Here is a 21,499-nt window from a genome sequence, read left to right on the forward strand (position 1 = left end):
ACAGCCCAATCCCCACCCCGACATGGCATTAAATGATGGTTATTTATGAAGAGACCCAACTCCCTCACGACCACTCTCCAAAGGACAGCTCAGACTCTATCAAAATCTCTACTTATCCTATTAAATGAGCCTGTTGAAAGGCCTAGATTGAGTTCTGGGTCTTCCTCAGTCAACAAGTCTATTCTTTACCCTTCAACCTCCAACGCAAACTAGGGAAGCTCTTTAGAGAACAATGAGGCTTACAACATATAATAGCCACAGCTAGTTTATTGAGCACCTCCTTGGTACCCGGCCCTGGCTACAGATTTCCTCAGTTGGCCCATACAACAATCCCGTGAGATAGAAATTCTCCCATTTTCCAAACAAGGAATGTAACATTCAAAAATTAAATGACTCTCAGCAATAAGTGGCAGGCCAGGATTTGAACCAGGCCCACCTGGTTCTAAAAGCTGTGCTCTCAGCCAGACACACACCAGGGCCCCACGGGACAACAAAAGATGCTGGGAGTTGTTTGGGCCATGCAGCTCCAAGGATGGAGATGAGAATAGAGGGGAAAGAGGTGGTTAGTACAGAGAAAAGCAAACAGTCTTGACCCAGAAGCCCAGCTTGATGTGTTGAGTCAAGATGTTGGTGGGCTACCAGTTGTCCCAGAGCCAAGAAGCAATGCCTGCCTGTCTGAGGCCTTGAAGGCCTGAGCAGATCAAAGCTGAAGGAGCAGCAGCTATCCGTAAGCTGAGGAAGCTGGTATGCAGACAGAAGATCAGAAGAGAGGAGAATGGAGACGCCAGGACAGAAAGCCCATGTGGCTCCTGAGAGAAGGAAAAAGGAGTCAAACCCAGAGATGCCTTGAATTCCAAACCATCTAGTTTCCATGACACCTAGGAGATCCATAATTCCCAGGTATCCCTGTATTCTCACAATAAACTCCTTTTTCTTTAGCCAGCTCAAGTGATTTTATGCTTCTTGCAACCAAGAATCCTTCAGTAGAGCAGGGCCGAGGCAGGGGTTTCATCACACTTTGTTCTTGAGACAGAAGAAGGGTGGTACCCAGTCCTGGGTCACAACCTGGATGGTTATGGTCTTCAGAGTTCTGAGCATGGAGTTTGAGACTTGCTTCCCCTTTCCAGGGTGGGTCCAGAGGTCACCTGCGCTTATAGAGACATGGCTGAAGCTTCAGGCCTGAGAGTTGAGCCTTGGGTCCTACCCGAGGGGGCCCAGTCTTTTCAAAATCAAACAAGAAGAAGTGGCTGTTGGTCAGGTCCTAGGGGCAGAAAAGATGCAGTGAGCCCCAAATCCTCACACCATTCTTCAAAAACACCTCTGTCTATGTCCCACCCTTGCTCAGAAAGCTTCCCAGGGCTCTCCCATGAGTCGTGCCTCAAGAAGCAAATGCCTGTGTCTATAGCCTCTTCCCGGAACACCACTACCCCAAAAAGGGCCACACATGAGACAAACACAGGGACAGACTTCTTGGGGCCCTCACCTTGAAGATGATCTTGAAGCCCAGTTTGGTCACAGCTCCCAGAAAGGTCCGAACATCTTCAAAGCGGCTGCTAACTTCAGCCACTTTCAGGAGGCCCCTGAGAAGAATGGAAAGTTCTGTGTAAGCGCACAGACACACACATGTGCACATATACATGCACTTGGTGTCCTGAAGGCTCTTACCCTGGCTTCAGCACTCGATTTGCCTCCTCTAGAAAGTCCCTGATGTTGGTTCCCATTAGCGAAAGGCAGAACACAGCCACATCTACAGACGCATCCTCCAGAGGCACCTGTGGGTAGTGGGGGTGGTGTATGAGGCACACACTATGGGGAGGAGAAAGCCAGCACTGAGTGGCAGTGCTGAACATCAGAATGGGGGGGAAGGAGGGAGTGTTAGAGATTAGCACATGCAGGCTGGGCCTAGAGCACACAGGGATAAAAGAGTTTACCTGGGCCATGTCACAAACAGTGACCCTGGGGTCCAGAGAGGCCAAGTCAAAGCAGTGTACAGGGTTCCGGATACTTGAAGCCAGGCGGCAGTCCCCACAGCCAAAGTCAGCTACCACTAGGGATGCAGGCCTGGGAGTGGAGGGGAGGGATCACTCACTGGTCTAGTCTGAGCCCATGACTGACTGACATCGCTTTTCACAGTGCCCAACCCCCATTCACCGCTGGCGAAGGTCTCTGGCGATGCGGTCCACCGGCTGCAGTGGCCACTTCTTGACTTGGCTCTGGAAGCCACGGTGGTAAAGGAGAAAGGCCTCAGGATCTTCCTGGAAGAGGCGTTGTGCAGCACTGCTGGGCCCTGAGTATAGCTGTTCATTGAGGTAGCGAAATCGAGCACCATCCAGCCGTTGTGCCATACGGGCTCGCAGAGCTCCTGCCCGAGCCTCAAGGCTGTCTTGAGTGGGGGCAGGAGGCCCCTCTGTCTCCTCTGTCTCCTCTGTGGGGGCTGTGGTTAGAGGTCGGTCCGGTGACTGAGGTGGCCGAAACTTGTTCTTATGTCTACGCTTGTTTTTCTGCCGGTTCCGCCACTGCTTGCGACTCAAGGTATGGGAGGTTTGGGGGGAAGTGGTCACAGGGCTGGGCTTGGGTGGGTCATCTTGGGTAGCACTACTCTTGCAAGTTTTGGGACCTGTAGGGAGGAAGATGGGAAGGCATATTTAGGGCAAGAGCCACTGAATTCTGAGGCTTGGCAAATTCATCCTGGCCAAGACAGAGACTGCAGCCTGGATGAAAGTACTCCTCACTGCCTAACCCCCAACCTGATGGTGGCAAGTAACCTCCATCATACGTAAGATCAGATGATCCCCCTCCCCGTCCCACACACCATACATGCATCCACTGATACCTGTTTGGTCAGCACTGTTCAGGGGCTGGGTAGGGTGTGAAGGGGCCAGTTTTTGGCATTTCCCCTTTCTTTTCTCTTCTGCAGCAGAGTCACTGCCAAGAACCCCTTTACGGCACTTCTTCTTTTCTACTTCCTTTCCCTTAGAGTCACTGCCAGATAGGCCCTGTTTTTGACGCTTCTTCCTTTTCTCCTCTACTTCAATAGAAGCACTGGCAAACGAGGCCTTTTTCAGGCGTTTCTTCTTCCTTTTCACCACCTCCTCCTCCTCAGAGTCACTGCCAGGGAGGCTGGGGAGTTGTTGGGAAAGAGATGCTGCCTCCAGGGTCCGTAGTGTGGCCAGGAGCCTGCTGCGCTTGGAGCCCTGGGGGGAAAACAAGGGATGAAAGCAGGGGTGAGAATGGATGTGACCTGGGGAATAAGAAGGGAGGGATAGGGGCCTGATTCAGACACTGGCAGAGGTATCTGGATTATTCCCAGTTAACCAGCTTGTCATGAAGCTTGTCAGACTCTGAAGAACTTTCAAGTTGCCACTCCAACCTTTGAGAGGCTGGAGGGCAGAGCAACCACCCATCCCACTCTCTTCAATGTTCAGAGGAGGTATTGGGGTTCCCCAGAGGAATGTGGTAAAGCCACAAGCAACAGGACCAAGGCCAGAGACCAGGAGTTCCAGCCCTGCATCTCAGGCTTTTGCCTCCAGCTGATAAAAGGCAGGAAGGTTTCTGAAAACAAGAGTGACAGGACGATAGGTGTGTATTTAAAATGACTCTAGCTGCAGTGTAGAGAACTGAAGGGGACAAGCTGCAGACAGAGGGCGACTGGCCTGGGTTATAGCAATGGGTTGAGGGAATGAAGAGGAGGCATAAAGCAGACAGATTCTGTGTTGGAAGCTCACAGAGGGTAGGAAGAACCTGCGAAGTACAGCTGCCTTCATGTCGGCAAAAGCTTAAAGGAGAAGGTCTATTGTCTGGGAGGCTTCTGGATTGAAGTCCTACTGGGTTGTCCCAGACCAGGCACTTAACTGGGAGGTTCTTAGTAGCCCCTCCACACCACCTTTTGAAATGGTAGTATACAGACAACCCGTCATTGTCATTCCTTCTTGCTCTCTCAAATCCAATCTCCACACTAATTCTGAAGGAATCCTTCCCCTGCTAAAACTGCTTCACCGACTTCTGTCTATCCTTAAAATATGCAAAACCACTAACTTACCTCTCCAACTTCAATGACATCCCCTCTCATTTTCTGTGCTGCAACGGCACCTATCATTTGTGTGTATGTGACCCTAACAGGACATGCATGCTCTCTTGACACAGGACCTTTGCACGTGCTTTTCCTGTCCAGGAAACCCTCTTTGCTTCACAAATTCTACTTACCAACTCTCTGTTCCAACGTCATTTTCTTTTGGGAGTTCTCAGATCTTCGACCTCAGTCGGCTGCTAGCGCGCGCACGCACACGCACACGCACACCCACACGCACTCACACACTCACACACGGAGGGCGCGCGCAGCGTGACTGGCGCCGCGATCCACGAGGATCCGTTTCAGGGCCCGAAACACCTTCCAGTGCCCTGCGGGGCCACTCACCTTGATTTGCGAGGCTGTCGCGGGCCGAGACCGTGAGGCTACAGGCCCGAGGCCCGCGGCTAATGGGGCCTCCTCGGCCCACTCTGGCTCCTCAAACATGCGAATGGTGCGGGGTGAGGTCGCGGGATCCCCGCGCCTCTCCACGTCTGTCTCCAGGAACGCCGGCGCACAGAGCCGGAAACCAGAGTGAAAGGCCGGGGAGGGCTAGAGCGTCCGGCGCAGGGCAGAAACCATCGAGTTTAAACACTGGTGTGCTAGAAGGGCAAGGAGCAGGGAGGAGGGGAGGCCCGCGCGGGCCCCGAAGGGCCAGGGGCGGGGCGGGCCGGGCGGCGGGCGCGGCCGGACGGGAGTTCCCCCGAGAAGGCTCCTCCAGCCGGAGTCCCGGTGAGTGAACACCCGTGCCCCCTCCCCAAGGCGCGAGCCCTGCCGGCCCGTCACCCCTCACTCCGCCTAAGTTCCGAGTCTGGAACGAGGGCCATCTCCGGGAAAGACCCCCGATCTCCTCCCCCCGGGAACGCGGCGCCTGAACTTCCCCTCCCCCAGCTGTTAGCGGACGGGGTCCCTGTGCTTGCTCTCTGACATCCCTTCAGAAGATATACTACCCCTTGCTCACCCCCTCCCTCGCCCGCACTCCCCTCTCCCTCACGCCCGGGGACACACAGTTGGGGATCATCCCGTTGCCCCGAACTCCTTCCCAGACCTCCACTAACTGGGGACGCAGCCCCCAGACCCACATCCCCAACACAAACACTTCTCAACTTCAGGAGACAGTTTGGGGCTCACCCCCGTCCCCTGGGTCCCTTCACAGTCCCCAGGCTTCCCCAGTCTAGGGGGCTGAGCGCCGGGACGCTGCTATGGACGACATTTTCACTCAGTGCCGGGAGGGCAATGCGGTTGCTGTTCGCCTGTGGCTGGACAACACGGAGAACGACCTCAACCAGGGGTGAGCTGAAGAGGCTGGTGGGTGAGAGGAAGGCAGAGACACTGTCCTCTCGGTGATGTGGGGTGCCCGCGTCTGGCGGGAGCGGCTGCCTTTCCTATGCAGTGTGACGAGTGCCAAGCACAGCCGGGGGGGGGGGGGGGGGGCGGGGGGGGGGGGACGGGACACGGGGAGCAGAGGGTCTCCGCAGACGAAGCTGCGCTTGAGCTGAACCTTGACTGCTAAAGAAACGTTTTATTGGCAGAGGCTGCACAGAGCTTTCCAGCCTCAGTAACTGCATGGGCGAGGAGGCAAGACAGGGCGGAGAGTGGGGAAATTGTCCAGTTTCATGTGCCTGGAGGATAGAAATCCTCTTTGGGCTTCTGTGGACTGAAGCATTGGATACAAGTGGAGAATGACAGGAGACTGGAAACGTCTGCAAGGGTCAGCCAGATCATGCAAGGATATTTAGGCTATAATGAGGTCTTTATTCCAAGAACAAGGGTTTAAAGCCATGTAGTGATATGAGATTGTCCATTTGTAAAGTGTCATCTTAGATGCTTTTTGCCATCTTAGAGCAGGTGGCAATGTGAAGAGAGGCAATTGCCTATTCCATCCCAGAAGTTGTGGTGGCATGGACTAGAATGAGGGTAGGTGAAAAAGAAAGATCAGATTCCTAAAATCTTTTATGATAAAGAATTGGTGAAAATGTCAGGGGGAACATGTTGTAAAGTATATGACTGTCTAACCACTCTGCTGTACACCTGAAACTAATACAAAATAGTACTGAACTGTAATTGGAAAGTGTAATCAGAAATTTTTTTTAAAGAATAATTTAATAAATAAATAAATAAAAAAGAATTGGTGAGACTTGGTGTGGGAACTGTGGTAGGTCAAAGGCAATGACCAGGGTTCTGACTTGGGCACTTAGATAGATGGTGGTTCCTTTAACTGAGATGGACTAGACTGAAGGATGATGAGCTCCACTCTAGCCATGTTCAAGTGACAGTACAGGGAAGTGGAAATGTTGAGTAAGTTATTGGTCATGCAGATTTAGATTTCAGGAGAGGTATGTCTTGGAGACACAAATTTGGGAGATATTAGCATGCAGATGATACTTGAAGACATGGGTGTGAAGGAGAGGGGATGAGAAGCCTGCAAGACTTAAAAGGAAAAACTGGAGGTTGAAGGAGAAATAGGAAAATATTGGTAAAGCTGAGAGAAGTGAATGTTTCAATGAAGGGGGAGTGGTCAACAGTAGTATAGGCTCCTGAGAGATCAAAGAACTTGAACACTTTAAGGTAACCATTGAATTTACAATTAATGGTATATTTGATGGCTCTGTGAGGGCTGTTTCAGAGGAGAACAGGTGAAGAATCCAGATTACACTGGGTTCCTTCACTTAAGGAACTATATTAAACACCCCCTTTGCTGGGCACTAGAGGTGGTGATTCAGACTCGATCCATGACCTCAAGGCAGGGGCCTTGTGCCAGGTTGAATGAGAGATGAGGTTGGCTGAGACTGGAAGACAAGAAAAACAGTAGTGGTGTTGACTCAGGATGGTGGGTTTAAATTGTTTTTTAATTTAATTTTTTATGGTTGGCAGAGTTTAGTTTCTATATTTGAGAGGTAAGAACCACCTGTCATCTTCATCCAGGCTCCCAATAGGCTCCCGGGCTCCCATTAGGTTCTGTACTACTTCTCCATGATTCGCAGTCATTTGTTCTGCAGTCACTTGTTCCGTTATTCATATAACTCCTCAAAGGGTGCTCTTAATAAAGGCAGTGGACACTGTTACTATTTTGTTGGTGGGGTTATAAAGGCTTAGGCAAAGTTTCCAGTGGGTATGGCATCTAGATAGACTCTGCTGCCAAAAGGTAAAGTGGTGGCATTAGTGAAACTGGCTTTGTTGGTTTGAGGGGATAAGTTTTGGGGGCCCAAGCTGGCCATAGGATGGATATGTGGAGATATATCCATCATATATCCCTGCAAGCCTCTCTGAGATTAAAGTCTTGGCCCTGGGGTGACAGGCAACCTGACAGTGGACAGAAATCTATCCATACTTTTGCCCTCAGGCTCTGGCCTGCTCTGGGGCCATAGACTGGGGGAAGGCTGATAAGCCAAGGCACAAATTAAGGAGCTAAGAGGTAAAACAGACTGATAAGCCAGGGGTGGGGAGTGGACCCCCACCTCCCAGGAAAGCTTTTGGGTATCTCTGTGTCAGCAGATGAAGGCAGCTGTGGAGGGAAATCATTGTTAAAGGCCACACCTTCCCCTAAGCTGTTGGGGCATTTTGGTGGCCTGTGGCAGCAAGACCCCTGATCAACTCCAGGCCCAGCCTAGAGCCCCCACACGGGAAGTGACCACAGCACTAAAGCATCCGGAGGCAGTCTGCCCAAACCACAGACCGCCCCCCTGCTCCGCCCCTTGGATCTGCCTCTGGGACTGGATGGAATTTCCTTTTATGGCCCCAGGCTGTCAGGCAGGCCCAGCTCCCACCCAATTGTGGTTTTTTTTTTGTTTTTTTTTTTTTTTGTATACTTCTTTGACTTTATAAAATACACATCCTTGGGAAAAGAAAAAAAGTCAGGTACAGTTTTCTTTCTACAAGCCACTCTTATTTTCTTGTTTTCTATGCCCAGATTGCTTGAGCAATCCTGTTTTATGTGATAGTTTGATTGCTGCCTCATCAGTAATGACTTATCAAAAGCATTTCTCCTTCTCGTTATAAACCCTTCCAAAACTTCATTTTTAATTCCATTCCTTTTTAAAATTAGTTCTAGTACCAGAGCCAATCAGTAAGTTTGCTCCCTCTCCCATGAGTTGTGGCCTTCCTTCTCCAATACCCCACACCCCTAACATGCACTGAACCCCTGCTGTCAGTCCATTCTTGCAAGAACCTTAGTCTGACAAGACAACCCGTTAACAAATTTTTACGATCCAGTGATAGTACTATAGTAGGGGGATGTACAAGATGCAATGGAAAACAGAAAGGACAAACAGATGCTGGAAAAGGGATGCAGAGGACACCAGATGAAGAATGCTACCATTTAATGAGATAGGGTTTGCCAGAGAAGAAAGGCTGGTGGGAGACGGTGGTAAAAACAATGAATCATATGAACTTGTTGGGGGTTGGGTTTGAAGCTCAGGGGAAGGTCTGAATTGGACAGTTTGGGACATTACTGACATGAATGAGAATTGAAGTCCTGGAGAGGTAAGGTTTCCCAGGGTGAGTATGCAGAGGGACTATACTAAGGCCTTTGCCCCGATTCCACCTCCAGATAAATGACTATTGCCCCTTCCTTCAAAGGGACGATCATGGCTTCTCCCCCTTGCACTGGGCCTGCAGAGAGGGCCGCTCTGCTGTGGTTGAGATGCTGATTATGCGGGGGGCACGAATCAATGTGATGAACCGTGGGGATGACACCCCCCTGCACCTGGCAGCCAGTCATGGACACCGGGATATTGTACAGAAGGTATGTATGATTCCCCTCCATCACATACATGCCTAGAAGTCAGCCACAGGCACTGTAACATACTGGAAAAAGCATGTGTAGTCTTCTCCCTCCTCACATGCCTCAACACCCATCTCTCATTTGGGACTGACTGTGCCTTCTGCCTCTTCTTTCTGTCTGGCCCTGGGGATCAGCTGCTGCAGTACAAAGCTGACATCAATGCAGTGAATGAGCATGGGAATGTGCCCCTGCACTATGCCTGTTTTTGGGGTCAAGATCAGGTGGCAGAGGTAAGTACTCAGGCCCTAAGCCCTGGGATGGGTGGGAAGTAAAGTCTGAGCCTCAGTAGGAGATCTGGAATCCTCATCCTGTCCTGTGAGCCCTGCAGAGTATATGACACTCATAGGGTTTGTGCTGCATCTGCGTTCATGGTTGGTCATGACTGCCAGGGAGGTAGCAGGGTCCCTCATCACAACCACCTTTTTATTCCAGGACCTGGTGGCTAATGGGGCCCTTGTCAGCATATGCAACAAGTATGGAGAAATGCCTGTGGACAAAGCCAAGGCACCCCTGAGAGAGCTGCTCCGAGGTCTGTCCTCCAACCCCCAACTTGTATCCTCTTTTGTTCCTGCCTGTCTCCTCTCTCCATACCACAGCTGAGGCCAAGACTGTCTTTTTTCCCCAGAGCGGGCAGAGAAGATGGGCCAGAATCTCAACCGTATTCCATACAAGGACACATTCTGGAAGGGGACCACCCGCACTCGGCCCAGTGAGTCAGTTGTGAGGGGAAGGGTGGTAATAGGGAATAATCCTGGGCTCCGTGGGCTGGGTTAGGGGGGAGTTGGGTACCTGACCTCCTCACACTCTCAGGAAATGGGACTCTGAACAAACACTCCGGCATTGACTTCAAACAACTCAACTTCCTGGGAAAGATCAACGAGAATCACTCTGGAGAGGTGACCCCTGCCTTTCATGGCCCTCCCTCCCCAAACTCCCCAAATTACATGCTCTATACCTCTTTTTTCTTCTCCAGTTAGTGGGCATGAAAGTGATGGCCTTAGTTAAAGCCTCCTAACCCTTACCTGTCTCTCAGCTGTGGAAGGGCCGCTGGCAGGGCAATGACATCGTCATGAAGGTGCTGAAGGTTCGAGATTGGAGTACAAGGAAGAGCAGGGACTTCAACGAGGAGTGTCCCCGGCTCAGGTGGGGGAAGGCCTAAACTGGAAGCTACTGCTTTCAAGGAAACCGGACTAGAACCCAAGAGGGAGATGTTTTATGCTGGGTCTCAGCCAGGGACACTCTCTTCCTCTCCCAGGATTTTCTCGCATCCGAATGTGCTCCCAGTGCTAGGTTTCTGCCAGTCTCCACCTGCTCCTCACCCAACTCTCATCACACACTGGATGCCATATGGATCCCTGTACAATGTACTACATGAAGGCACCAGTGAGTAGGGGATGCCAGATCTCACTGAAGTGGGTAGAGGGTGTGTGAGCCTCTCCAAGCTATTTGACTATTGCCTCTTTTCCTAGATTTTGTCGTGGACCAGAGCCAGGCTGTGAAGTTTGCACTGGACATGGCAAGGGGCATGGCCTTCCTACACACATTAGAGCCCCTCATCCCACGACATGCACTCAATAGCCGTAGTGTAATGGTGAGGTCACAACTTCCCTCCTGGCTCAGTCTCCCAGAAGACCTTTCCCTATGATAGGACTTACCTCCTTCCACATATCTGTCTTCTCTCCCTCAGATTGATGAGGACATGACTGCCCGAATCAGCATGGCTGATGTCAAGTTCTCCTTCCAATGCCCTGGGCGTATGTATGCGCCTGCCTGGGTGGCCCCTGAAGGTGAGTGAGATTATGTTGGGAGGTAGAGAAGGGCCAGCTCAGCAGCAGTGGAAGGGGGCAGACAGGACAGGATAGGCATCTGGAACAGATTAAGTCCTGTCCCTCCAGCGCTGCAAAAGAAGCCTGAAGACACAAACAGACGCTCAGCAGACATGTGGAGTTTTGCAGTGCTTCTGTGGGAACTGGTGACACGGGAAGTACCCTTTGCTGACCTCTCCAACATGGAGATTGGAATGAAGGTGAGAGCACGTGTGTTGGGGGAATGGCGGGGGTAGTGACAATAATTATAGAGGGGCTGGGCTTTTCCCACATTTGTTCAAATATACAGTCATCCTGTCCTGAGGGTTGGAGACCTCTCACTACATAAGACTCAAGTCCTGAGACTGACCTTGTTTTCTCCTGTATTTACAGGTGGCACTAGAAGGCCTTCGGCCTACCATCCCACCAGGCATTTCCCCTCATGTGTGTAAGCTCATGAAGATCTGCATGAATGAAGACCCTGCTAAGCGGCCCAAGTTTGACATGATCGTGCCTATCCTGGAGAAGATGCAGGACAAGTAGGGCTGGAAAGTCCTTGCCTAAACTTCAGAGGTGTGGGACACGGGGGAGTGCACCTCCCCAAAGCAGCAGGCCTCTGTTTGCCTCCCCTGCCTGCAGTCATGGTACTACCCCAGCCATGGGGCCCATCCCCTGCCCCCATCCCTACCACTGTGGCCCCAAAAGGGGCTGGGCTCAGAGCTTTGTCACTTGCCACACGGTGTCTCCCAGCATGGGAGGGATCAGCCCTGCCTGTCACAATAAAGTTTATTATGAAAACAGGCTGGTGTGGGGACAAGGAGACAGACAAGTACATATAGGTTGGGTGGCTCAGGTGAAATAATGCGGCTTCTTCACATTGATGCCATACTCGCTGAGGGCAGGGGTCAAGTCCTCCATGGTTAGAGTATACTTGCGGTCCTGAGGGAAAAGGGAAGAGCACCAGCTGAACACAAGAGTCCTGATTTCAATCCCAGGTGGGTGACCTGAGTAGGTTTTTTTTTGTTTTTTTTTTTTTACCTCCCCTAGGGCTTAGTTTCCCCAAAGGGGTTGCAAGATAAATTAAGCCTGCTGCTGTGGGAGGTAATTACTGATTCAATGAACCTCCCCTCACACCTTGCTCTTGCTTCGGGAGCTGCCAGAGGCTGTGCCCTTCATTTTGCAGTGCTGTAGTGCATCGTTGGCAATATCTGAGATGAATTTCTGGGCAGCTAGGGAGATGAGCCGAATTCTAGAGAGAAAAAACTGGTATAAGGAGATGGACAGCAAACCCCACACAAGCACCCAAGGCTCTAACTTGTCCAGAATTTACTCACATGCGAGGGTCTGAGGCCTCAAAGCCAGCGCGGTTCAGGTAGTAACCAGTCACTGCATCTGGGATCTGAGAAATCAATTAGACAACTGTCAGTGTTCACAATAGGCAATGCAGGGCTGAGAGCGGGTGAGGGCAGGAGGACAGGCCTGGCTATCAGGAATCTCAGTTTGGGTGGGCAGAGGGGACAAATCACAAGTTAGTAGGGGGTCAAGTACAAGAAGAGGGCGTTGGAAACCCAGGTGGTATGGCAGAAAGCTTGCGTGACAGCGGGCCAATAACCTAGTTCAGGCAGGAAGCCCACCGTAGGCGTGTAATCCTCCAGCTGCATCAGGAAGTCCACCAGAGGCGTGCTGGACACCACCGGCTTCACGTCTCCGTTGGCCGCACTCGGCAGCACATAAACTCCGTTAGACATGGCCCCCTCCGGGGGCGCCGCGCCGCCCGCCGACACCGGAGCTGGAGGAAAACCAGCAAACTGAGACAGGGAGGTGGAAGGCGCAGAGCCCCAGCTAGACCTGCCTTGTAGCCTGTGCTCTTCCCCACCGACAGGCCCAGCCCGGGGCGCTGCCCTCACCCTCACCCGGCCCGGCCCTCACCAGCCCCGCGCCGCTCGGCCGGCTCCCCGGCCCGCGCCGCCACGGGTCCCGTGCCCCCTGCCGCGGCTCCAGCCCCAGGCCCCCCTGCTGTCCCTGCGGGGCTGGCCTTGTTCTCCGCAGCGGTGCCGGCGGGCAGCGCGGCGGGGGCTGAGACCACGGGTGCGGGGCCCGGGGCCGAGGCGGCGCAAGCCGGCGCCGCCTCGGGGTCCGCGCCGGAGCCACTGCAGCTCATCAGGCCGGTGGGAGAGGCGGCGAACAGAGCCGCTTCCGCTTCCGCTCACGTTACGCACCACCAGGGTGACGTCAGACGCCTCGCGCTCGCCCCGCCCAGGCCTTGACCGCTCTGGCCCTCAGGCTTCTCGCCTGCTGGTTCGCTTAAAAGCCCGTTAGATGAGACGTCCAGGGGCGGAGAGCAGACCCCGCAGAGCGCGCCGCCCGGGACGCTCCACCTCCCGCGCCGCCGTACTCCTAGGCTGTTCCGCAGGGTCCGGAACCGTGGAATGTCGAGGACTCTCCTGCGCGTCTGGGACCTTCGTTCAGCCTGACTGCTGAAGACCTTACTTTGGGCTCACCGCCCGGCACCCCTTGACCACCGGTTGCCTGCCAGTCGGCATCATTTCTACTTCCCGTATTCATCCTTTTAAGGGTTCGAAGTGGAGGTGGAAAGCGTGCCCCGCCCCGCCGCCGGCTGCCCGGAGAGCGGGCTGCTGCGGAGCGCGCGGTGCTGCGCGGGCGGGAGGAAGGGGCTGCGCCCGGGTAAGCAGCGTGCGCAGAGTCCCAGCGAGGGCGAGAGCGCGGGTCTCAACGAAGCGAACATTTATTCAACTCCTATTTGCCAATCCTAAGCTAGGGGCTTGGGAACACAAAGTTAAATAAAACAAGGTTCTCGTTCTCTGAACACTACCCGTCTTGGAAAGGGAGGCAAACGGGTCAACTGGCAATTTCAATACTATGCGGGAGTTACCATACTAGAGGTAGACACAGGGTGTGCAGTGCAAGAAAACGAAGGGAATTAACATCTGCTGCCCACTCTATCAACTTTATTCCACTTGATTAGTCACTGATTATTAGGAGAGGCAGGTATAGCCTTTTCCCCACTTAACAAGTGAGAAAAAGGCTTAGGGAGATGAACTTAGTTGCCCAAGGCTCTCCGCTAGTCTATATTAGAAACAACAGTCAAACAGATCTGGCTTCAAAATTCTAAGATTTTTTGTGCCATACCAAAATCAAGTAGCTTCAGGGAGCCAACAGGTTCACAAGAGAAGGTGGCTTCTAAACTGAGTCTGGAAAGAATGCTTGAAATCAAACAAGCAAAGGGGAGTCAGGGGTAGTGTTAAGGGCACAGCATATCTTGAGCACAAGTGAAAGAATATGTTTCGGGGGAGAGCAGGGGAGGATAAACAATTTGTTACTCAGGAAGACATAGCCAGGAAGGGATCCGGTGTGTGCGTCATGATAGGAAGCCTGAACTTCATCCAATAATCTTGGAAGGATCTTACTCAAGTAAATGGCTTGATGTGATTTTCATTATGCTCTGGAAGATGGTTTAGGGAAGGGCAGGGAGAAAGGGGATTTTTTTTATGAGCCTATAATTCAGAGAGAGAATGTGCCTTTAAGCTAATGTAGAAGCAGTGGAGAAAGAGTGAAGTAGATGACTTCTAGATTTACATAAGAAATATAATTGGCAGGACTTGTGGGTTGAGAAAGATATATTTGAGAGGTAAAATCAGTAGGACTTGTTTATTGAAGGGGGAGGAGGTGAAGGAAATGGGAGTCTAGAATGACAGCTCTCTGGCTTGCTTGGAAGCAGCATAGTATCATTTATCAAGAAGAAACAAAAGAGAACAGTTTGGGATTGGGAAGGAGGAAGAGAGATGAAGTGCCGAGAACGGCACATCTTGCATTTGAGGTATCAGTCACTGTTGGATAGAAAGTCTGATTTAGCGAGATGGTGATGCTGTGGATGCCAATCTTTGATTTGTTCCAGGCGACAATGGGTAGAGTGAGAAGAGCAAAAGACTAAGGATGCAGAAGTGAAGTACACCAACATTCAGTGAGGAAGCAGAGAAGGAGAAGGAGGAAGGGGAAATGGTCAGGAAAGAAGTGAAGTCCTAGGAGCTAAGGAAAGAGAGGGAGTGGACAAGTACGACAGAGGGCCCTAAAGCAAAGGTTGGGAAGCATGTACTTGATGAAGCAGCGGGGAGGCCACTGTTTCTGTGTCAGGGGAGGAAAGAGTAAAAAAGGGAAGGCGGAGGTCTCATTATGATAAATTGAGATGCAAACACAAAGTAAAATCATGTACACAAACAATGCAGACAACCCTTTGGAAAAGCCTGGTTGCAAAGAGAAAAAAGGAATGGGGGGGTGGGGGGTGGGGGTGGGGATGCTCCCAAACAGTACTGGTTATAGCAAATGTAGAGGAACCTGAGGCAGGAGTAGGGAGACCTGAGTATGATGGAGCAGGGGAGGGTTGGGAGTCAAGTCATTCTCATAGCACTTCAGGGTCAGGGAGACAAGCTGTCTGTAGCAGTCAACAGGTGAGGGGACAGCAGTGCAGAATAAGGAAACTAGCTGCCAGCTGTGGGGCAGGGGACAGGCCCACTCTCCCAGCAGGAAAGGGTCAAGGGTTGAGTAATATCTTCAGCAGAGCTGGGAAGTTGGGTGTTCCCCAGCCTGTCACAGGATCCCAGCCAGGGCCAGAGCAGAAACCCTGACCCTGTACCTCTTCATTCAGACAAGACTCATGGCAGCCATGGGTTACCTAGGGATAAAGTGGGCATCAGATCTGGGCCTGCGAGTACCAGTACTAACAGACGACACCCCCTCACCCTGTCTTCACATCCCAGGGACTATCCTATCCCATCAGAACTGCTCTCTTAGCACTCCCCATACTTTGTGAAAAAGTCCACACACCTCCCTTCCACACTCACATCAAAGAGTCCTGCCCCATGCTGCTGGTAGAGTCTTGGGTTGAGAAAACCAAGAGGTGGGTGGCCACTGAGGATTCTGTGTTCATTTATCAGGGATAGGATCCCTCCAAACACTGGAGTAGAGGCCTGCAAGGATGAAGGTGCAAAGAGAAATTAGGTGTTCAGAGTGACTGGACTTTTGGGGAGGGATGTTTGAAAGGATCACAAGTCTCTGGGGAGTCAGGGGTTCTGGGTACAAGGTCTTGGGTACAGGTTGAAGATAGTTCCTGAAGGTTTGAGGCCTGGTTGATTCTCACCGAAGTGCCAGACACCCATGGAATAGGCACGCGGTTGCTGACCACCCAGTAGCCATCAGAGAGGGCAGCCACATCTGGGTAGGCACGTCCGCTGGCATTGAAGTAACTGGATGGTGGCAAGTGGGGGCTGGAGCTCAGGAACTTGGCTACAGCTTCCTCCTGAAAGGCATTGTTGAGCGAGTATGTCCCCTGAACTGAGGATTCTTGACCTCCCGCCTCCATTCCCATCCACAAACATACACATACCTGGTATGAAGGTCGTGGGAACACATTGCTAAAGCCACCACCACTGATATAGTCAACAATCTCACTTGTGACTCGGAAAGGATTCTGGAAGGACGTGCCTCCCACCGTGGTGACGTAAGGGCTGAGGGCAGAAGACAGCGCTCAGATTGTAGGGGTCCTAAGGGTACCTCCAAAATGGGTGGGAATGGCCTGGGTGTTGCTGGAGGGCCTAGACTCTGTGGGGAAGCATGTAGGTGGGAATAACTAAAGTTCTGAGCCCTGAAGACTTGGCCTGAGGTGACTGCATACATTTCCCACAGAACACCCACTAAATCTTCCACTAAAATGCCTGGGGACTGAGGAAGAGAAACGCTGGGAACTGTGTCCTACTCAGGAGACTTGGGGCCTGGGACCTCCAACCAGGGCACGTAAAGCTGAGGCTGAGCCATAGGAGCACCTGGTGGGGTCAAGGCAAAGGTTCCAGGTCATGGGGCCACAGATGAAAGGTTGGTGATCACAATTTAGTGGTGAGCTGGGGTGCTTACCTGGAGGCAGGGAAGCTGGGACGGAACTGGTGTCTTCCAGAGGTAGACCAACACCCAGCCCCACTGTCACCTAGGAGAGAGACCAAGTTTAGCATTCAAGTTAATTAGTGAGAGCTTGGTATGTAGGTTTGGTTGTCAGAGACAAAATTGAAATTCAAGTGTTAGTCATTACTGCAAGAAGTCAGCGATTAGAGCTCAGGTCAGTGGTCCCTGTTAAATTCAGATTATGAGTCAGACATCAGGATCAGGAGTCACTGTGGGGTTAGAGCTCTCAGGTTGGGTGGGGGTGGGGGGGGTGTCTAAGTTTCCAGTAGGAGGTCACCTGAGGCAAAAAGCAGGGTAAGACCCCGAGCAGCAGCCTTCATGAACTCAGTGTTGACCCTCTGGATGTAGGCACTGCTGAGGGAGTCCTCGTCGTCTCCGTAGCTCGCCGTGTGCACAGATGGCAGGGCTGACTCATTACTGAGCAGCAGGAGCCACTGCAGGAAGGGCTCCTGTGACTCATGCCGGCCTGCATTTTTTGTGGGGAGGGGAGCACAATGCAGTCATTTGGTGGGTTGTCAGGATCTCCCTCTAGTTCATGGGATTCTCTTGGGGGAGCAAAGATCACCACTCACCCCTGTCCCTCTCCCCACCAACCAATCCCCTTGGCAGTACCAGGGTTACTGTAGACCCAGGTGGAGATGTTGGCGCCAGTACTCATCAGGTACTGCACATCTAGACTGGCCTCCAGTCCGGCCCGGCCCCGGCCTTGTTGTCCCACCACACGGGCTACTGATTCCTGGTGTGCAAAGTTCCCGCCAAAGAGATGCATGAATTCAGCCAGGTCTGAGTCATGGAAATACTGCTCCAGGAACTATGGAAGAAATCAAAGCAGATATTATGGGTCAGAGGACACAGCCCCAAGGGTCAGGGCAGGGGATACCATCCTAGATCACAAGACAGGGGATAAGAGCACACCCTTGGCTAGTCAGGCTCCCTGGGGAGGCTTCAAGGACCCTAGGGCTCTTGCATGGCTCACCTGGGCACAGGCTTGGCTGTTGTTGGTTGTGCCAGAGCCCACGTCTTGTGCTGTCAAGTTGTATCGCTTACGGATCACGGATGGGGTCACCCCCAGGTGCAGGCCAACAGTCCCTGCCACCTGTGGCTCAGGGCGTTGCCTCAAGGAAGATATAGGGGGAAAGCGGTGCAGCCCCCCCACTGTGGGGAGGAGATCAAGTTTGAGGAGATCTTTTAGACTCCAATCCCCACTTTACTGCTGATCACCCCAACCTCCCCCATGGCATCTAAATTTCTCCAGCCCCTGCCTCTGCCTGCCCCAACCCCACCAACCCCACTGGGTGTTACCAAAATCCACATGGGGGGCCAAGGCCTTCGGGAGCTGGTAGGGATGTGGGGACCTTACAACATGGGTCTCTGCAGGTCCCCCCACATAGCGATGAAACTCAGACCCAGAGAGCAGCAGCTCTGCCTGTCTGGAGGTCAGAGATCAGAGAACAGAAGTCAAAAAGCATAAAACAGAGCAGAGAAGGCTGCATGAGTGTCACTGGGCAGTTAGTTGTCTACCCATGCGTTAGCTCTCACCCATAGCCGCCAGCCAACTCTTACCCATAGCCACGAGCAAGCTCTCAGCTCCCTCCCATTGGGGTGACTAGTCTCCCTGATGGAATGATTGGTACCCTCCGTGGGGCAATCATTCTCTCACCGGACACTCATCCAGCAGGTCAGAAAGTCCTGTGTGATCACTGTGTGGCAGTTCCGGGCTCCAGCCGCCAAGAGCCATTTTTGGACCGTGTGGAGGGTCAGTGGTGATGGCCGGACCAGTTCAGCCACATCCTCCAGGGTCAGGTATTTTCCTGCAGGGATTCAGTAGAAGCTCTTGCCTTCATTCATTGCTTTTCCAAGTTTCCCTTTTTGGACCTCAACCAGGAGACATCAGGAGCCTGGAGAAGGGTCTTGAGGGACTTTACAGCAAAAAAGGCTGTGCAGGTGCAGCTTATACTTAGGGATCCAGAAAAGCTGGAGAGAGTTGGAATGCCAAGGCCAGGAAAATGGATTTATCCTAAAGGCTACTAGGTTGCAAATGTGGCACCACAGCATGCATTGCAATGATCATGAAAAACAAATGAGGTTCTTAAATTAAAACTGTCCATTTTAAGCTTATCTCCCATAACAGTTTTCAAAACTTTTAAAGCCAATTATAAGATGACATCTAATTTAGCTCAAGTTTTCATACTTGCTGATTTTAAGCTTAACGTGATGGTGAGTTACTGTTTTCCTGCATGGAGCCATGCACACTGGTATTTGCCTCGTGGGTTCACCTGAGACTGCCTTCCCACTCCTCTACCCACCCCGAAGGGCTGCAAGCAGGGGAAGGACACAATCCAGCTTGATCATTGGAGCAAAACATCAACAGTTTGAGAGAGTAGGGAGTGGGGTGAACGGGAAGAGAGTCACTGGGCTGGGCAGCAGCCAGATGAGAGAATAAGCTGAGTTTGTGGCAACAAGGGATGGTGAGAAGTGGACGACTCCAAAGGCTATTTCAGAGTTAGAAGTGGCAACCTCAGCATCTGAGTGGAGGAAGTGGGACTGGATTTGAGGAATTTGAGCTGATGAGCACCTAGGTGTGCGGACGGACAGTCCCCTGCTTACGATTTTTCGACTACAATGGTGCAAGACAAATATGTATTCTGTAGAAACCAAATTCTGAATTTTGATCTTTTCTGGGGCTAGCGATATGTGGTATGATACTGTCTCCTGATGCTGGGCAGTGGCAGGAAGCTGTGGCTTCCCAGTCAGGCACGGGATCGTGAGGGTAAACAACTGGTACTCTACCAGTTTTTCGGATATTGTGTTCTGAGCACATTTAAGGCAGGCTAGACTAAGCTATGATGTATTAAAAGCATTTTTGATTTAACAGTATTTGGAACTTATGATGGGTATATTGGGATGTAACATCCATTGTAAGTCAAGGAGCATCTGTACTAGATGCTACTTCCCCATTTGTCTGGTAGCTGGTAAGCAGTAGAGTCATAGGATCCAGATCTGATCACAAAGCCTGTGCTTTTTTTTCCTTTTTAAGTTATAGTCAACTTTATTCTTTTTATTTTTAAATTGAGCCCTGGCCCGTTTGGCTCAGTGGTTAGAGCCTCAGCCTGCAGACCAGAGGATCTAGGGTTCCATTCCTAGTCAAGGGCACGTACCTGGGTTGCAAGTTCGATCCCCAGATCCGGTCGGGGCACATGCAGGAGGCAACCAATTGATGTCTCTCTCTCATGTCCATGTCTCTCTCTCTCTGTCCTCCCCTCCCTCCCTTCCAATCTCTGAAAAAAAAATCCTCCAGTGAAGATTAACAAAAATGAAATAGATTTAAAAAAATTGATTTTAGAGAAGGAGGCAGGTGGAGAGAGAGAAACATGATGTGAGAGAGATGCAGCAAGCGGTTGCCTCCCATTTGCGCCTTGACCAGGGATCAAAAGCAACCTAGGTATGTTCCCTGAACAGGAACTGAACCCTCGACCTTCTGGTACACGGAGATGACGCTCCAACCAACTGAGCCACACCAGCCAAGGGAAAGTCTGTGTTCTTAGCCACATTCACTTTTAGGTTTCTAGCCTGATGAACACAAGTGGAAATGTTTTTGGGGGAAAAATGAGTTAGTTTTGGACAGTTTAGCTTCAGTTCACTTTTTTTTTAGCAGCTCTTCAACGAGAGCCACTGTCATTCATCTGCCCTATATCCCCCCGTTGACAGGCACCACGAGCACGGCCCTAACGTAATCTGCACTGTTCCAGGCTCAGCCCAGCCCTGTGTCCCTGCACTGCATCCCACATCCCGTCCCTAGTCCCAAAAGGCACCGTAGCGAGGAGAGCCAGGATCCGACACAGCCCGAACCAGCTCAGACAGTCTTTCCAAGTTCTGCTGTCTCAGGGCAAAGGTGAGACTCAGCTCTTCCTCAGGGTCCACACGGCCCAGGGACGCCCAGCCTGGGGGCAGCCTGTCAGGTCAGGAACATGGCCTTTGTTAGGGCGGCGATGGGAAATAGTCACAGAAGGTTCGGGATTAGGGGCTGAGACCTTGGGTAGGATCCCAGCTGCGCATGTGGCTCAGAGGAAGTGGATGATAGGTGACAGCCTGGGAACTTGGGGTTGAGACTATGCAGCGAGTACCAGGAGCTGGTGAGGGGGTGAGGGAGGCTAGGACCAGGACAGTGGGTGTGGGACAGGGCATATGGGGAAGGGGGTAGTCAGTGCTAAATCAACTCACGTCCGCCGCTGGTCGGGCTCCGGGCTGTAACTGCATTTGCCCGCAATGAGGAGGGCTAGGAGCCCTAGGAGGCTGCAGGGGTGGCAGGTGGGTTTCAGAGGGAGCTGGCCAGTCATTGTAGCCCCACCCTCCAACATGTACTCCCTCCAATGTGATCTCCTTCTCCCAGGCCCTCCTAATTTCTCACCAGGGTCGCAGTCCCATTCCGTCTCTCAGCAGATCTTTTGTCATGTGACAGATCACATGAACCCGAGTCTATTACAACCACCCTTCAGCCTAGAAACTGGTGACGTGAGGGCTCCTCCCCCAAGTGGGCGGTCCCGAATACTGGGGGAGCGGGTGGGGCTGCTACTTGGACCCTCTGTGGCCCATCAAGCCCTGGGTTAGGCCCAGAGTTCCCTCCTACTACCAGAGTCCAGTCAGGACTCACCACAAGGTGTAGGGGGGCTTAAGAAAGAAGCCCTAGAGGTCCACAGACCCAAAGACCTGGGTTCTTCCTAGCTGTATATTAAACAAGTGACCTAACCTCTCAGAGCTCAGGTTTCTTTATTTAGAATATAAACTGTTATATTAAAAGTGGTCTTTCTTATAGGGCTGAAGTGAAAATTTACAGATAAAATAGGCAAATCGCTCAGAAGAGTCTGATGGCAAAGG

The 21,499-nt window shown here is 52.0% G+C and overlaps 4 protein-coding genes across 5 annotated transcripts; 1 reads left to right on the forward strand and 3 right to left on the reverse strand.

Annotated features, from left to right (window-relative positions):
* Window positions 1-249: 249 nt before the first annotated feature.
* RRP8 (ribosomal RNA processing 8) lies at window positions 250-4,529 on the reverse strand. The gene is made up of 7 exons (XM_016217280.2): window positions 4,415-4,529; window positions 2,834-3,194; window positions 2,152-2,617; window positions 1,932-2,061; window positions 1,666-1,772; window positions 1,484-1,580; window positions 250-1,261 (listed from the first exon to the last, which is right to left on the reverse strand). Exons 1-7 carry the CDS (start codon window positions 4,511-4,513, stop codon window positions 1,142-1,144), a joined length of 1,380 nt encoding a protein of 459 aa, XP_016072766.2. The 5' UTR covers window positions 4,514-4,529; the 3' UTR covers window positions 250-1,141.
* A 203-nt stretch (window positions 4,530-4,732) lies between these two features.
* ILK (integrin linked kinase) lies at window positions 4,733-11,455 on the forward strand. The gene is made up of 13 exons (XM_016217281.2): window positions 4,733-4,798; window positions 5,223-5,357; window positions 8,645-8,810; window positions 8,984-9,079; window positions 9,282-9,378; window positions 9,475-9,558; window positions 9,660-9,745; window positions 9,883-9,992; window positions 10,105-10,232; window positions 10,319-10,440; window positions 10,537-10,636; window positions 10,745-10,875; window positions 11,048-11,455. Exons 2-13 carry the CDS (start codon window positions 5,269-5,271, stop codon window positions 11,195-11,197), a joined length of 1,359 nt encoding a protein of 452 aa, XP_016072767.1. The 5' UTR covers window positions 4,733-4,798; window positions 5,223-5,268; the 3' UTR covers window positions 11,198-11,455.
* TAF10 (TATA-box binding protein associated factor 10) lies at window positions 8,917-12,897 on the reverse strand. Its single transcript, XM_087821711.1, has 5 exons — window positions 12,584-12,897; window positions 12,289-12,443; window positions 11,989-12,053; window positions 11,789-11,903; window positions 8,917-11,593 (listed from the first exon to the last, which is right to left on the reverse strand). The coding sequence occupies exons 1-5, from the start codon at window positions 12,813-12,815 to the stop codon at window positions 11,504-11,506; spliced, it is 657 nt and encodes a 218-aa protein (XP_087677837.1). The 5' UTR covers window positions 12,816-12,897; the 3' UTR covers window positions 8,917-11,503.
* A 706-nt stretch (window positions 12,898-13,603) lies between these two features.
* On the reverse strand, window positions 13,604-21,106 carry TPP1 (tripeptidyl peptidase 1). 2 transcript variants are annotated; one of them, XM_087821710.1, is made up of 13 exons: window positions 21,033-21,106; window positions 20,846-20,917; window positions 20,437-20,576; window positions 18,285-18,435; window positions 17,927-18,054; window positions 17,601-17,779; window positions 17,237-17,435; window positions 16,897-17,090; window positions 16,580-16,644; window positions 16,056-16,176; window positions 15,810-15,968; window positions 15,514-15,639; window positions 13,604-15,344 (listed from the first exon to the last, which is right to left on the reverse strand). In XM_087821710.1, exons 1-13 carry the CDS (start codon window positions 21,074-21,076, stop codon window positions 15,204-15,206), a joined length of 1,719 nt encoding a protein of 572 aa, XP_087677836.1. In that variant the 5' UTR covers window positions 21,077-21,106; the 3' UTR covers window positions 13,604-15,203. The 2 variants fall into 2 exon arrangements, with proteins under 2 accessions (XP_087677836.1, XP_087677835.1); XM_087821709.1 differs by lacking the exon at window positions 21,033-21,106 and having other exon boundaries at window positions 20,846-21,013.
* Between the last annotated feature and the right edge of the window lie 393 nt (window positions 21,107-21,499).

This window comes from Miniopterus natalensis, chromosome 11, assembly GCF_054644295.1.
Source record: "Miniopterus natalensis isolate mMinNat1 chromosome 11, mMinNat1.hap1, whole genome shotgun sequence".
In the NCBI taxonomy this organism is placed as follows: Eukaryota; Metazoa; Chordata; class Mammalia; order Chiroptera; family Miniopteridae; genus Miniopterus; species Miniopterus natalensis.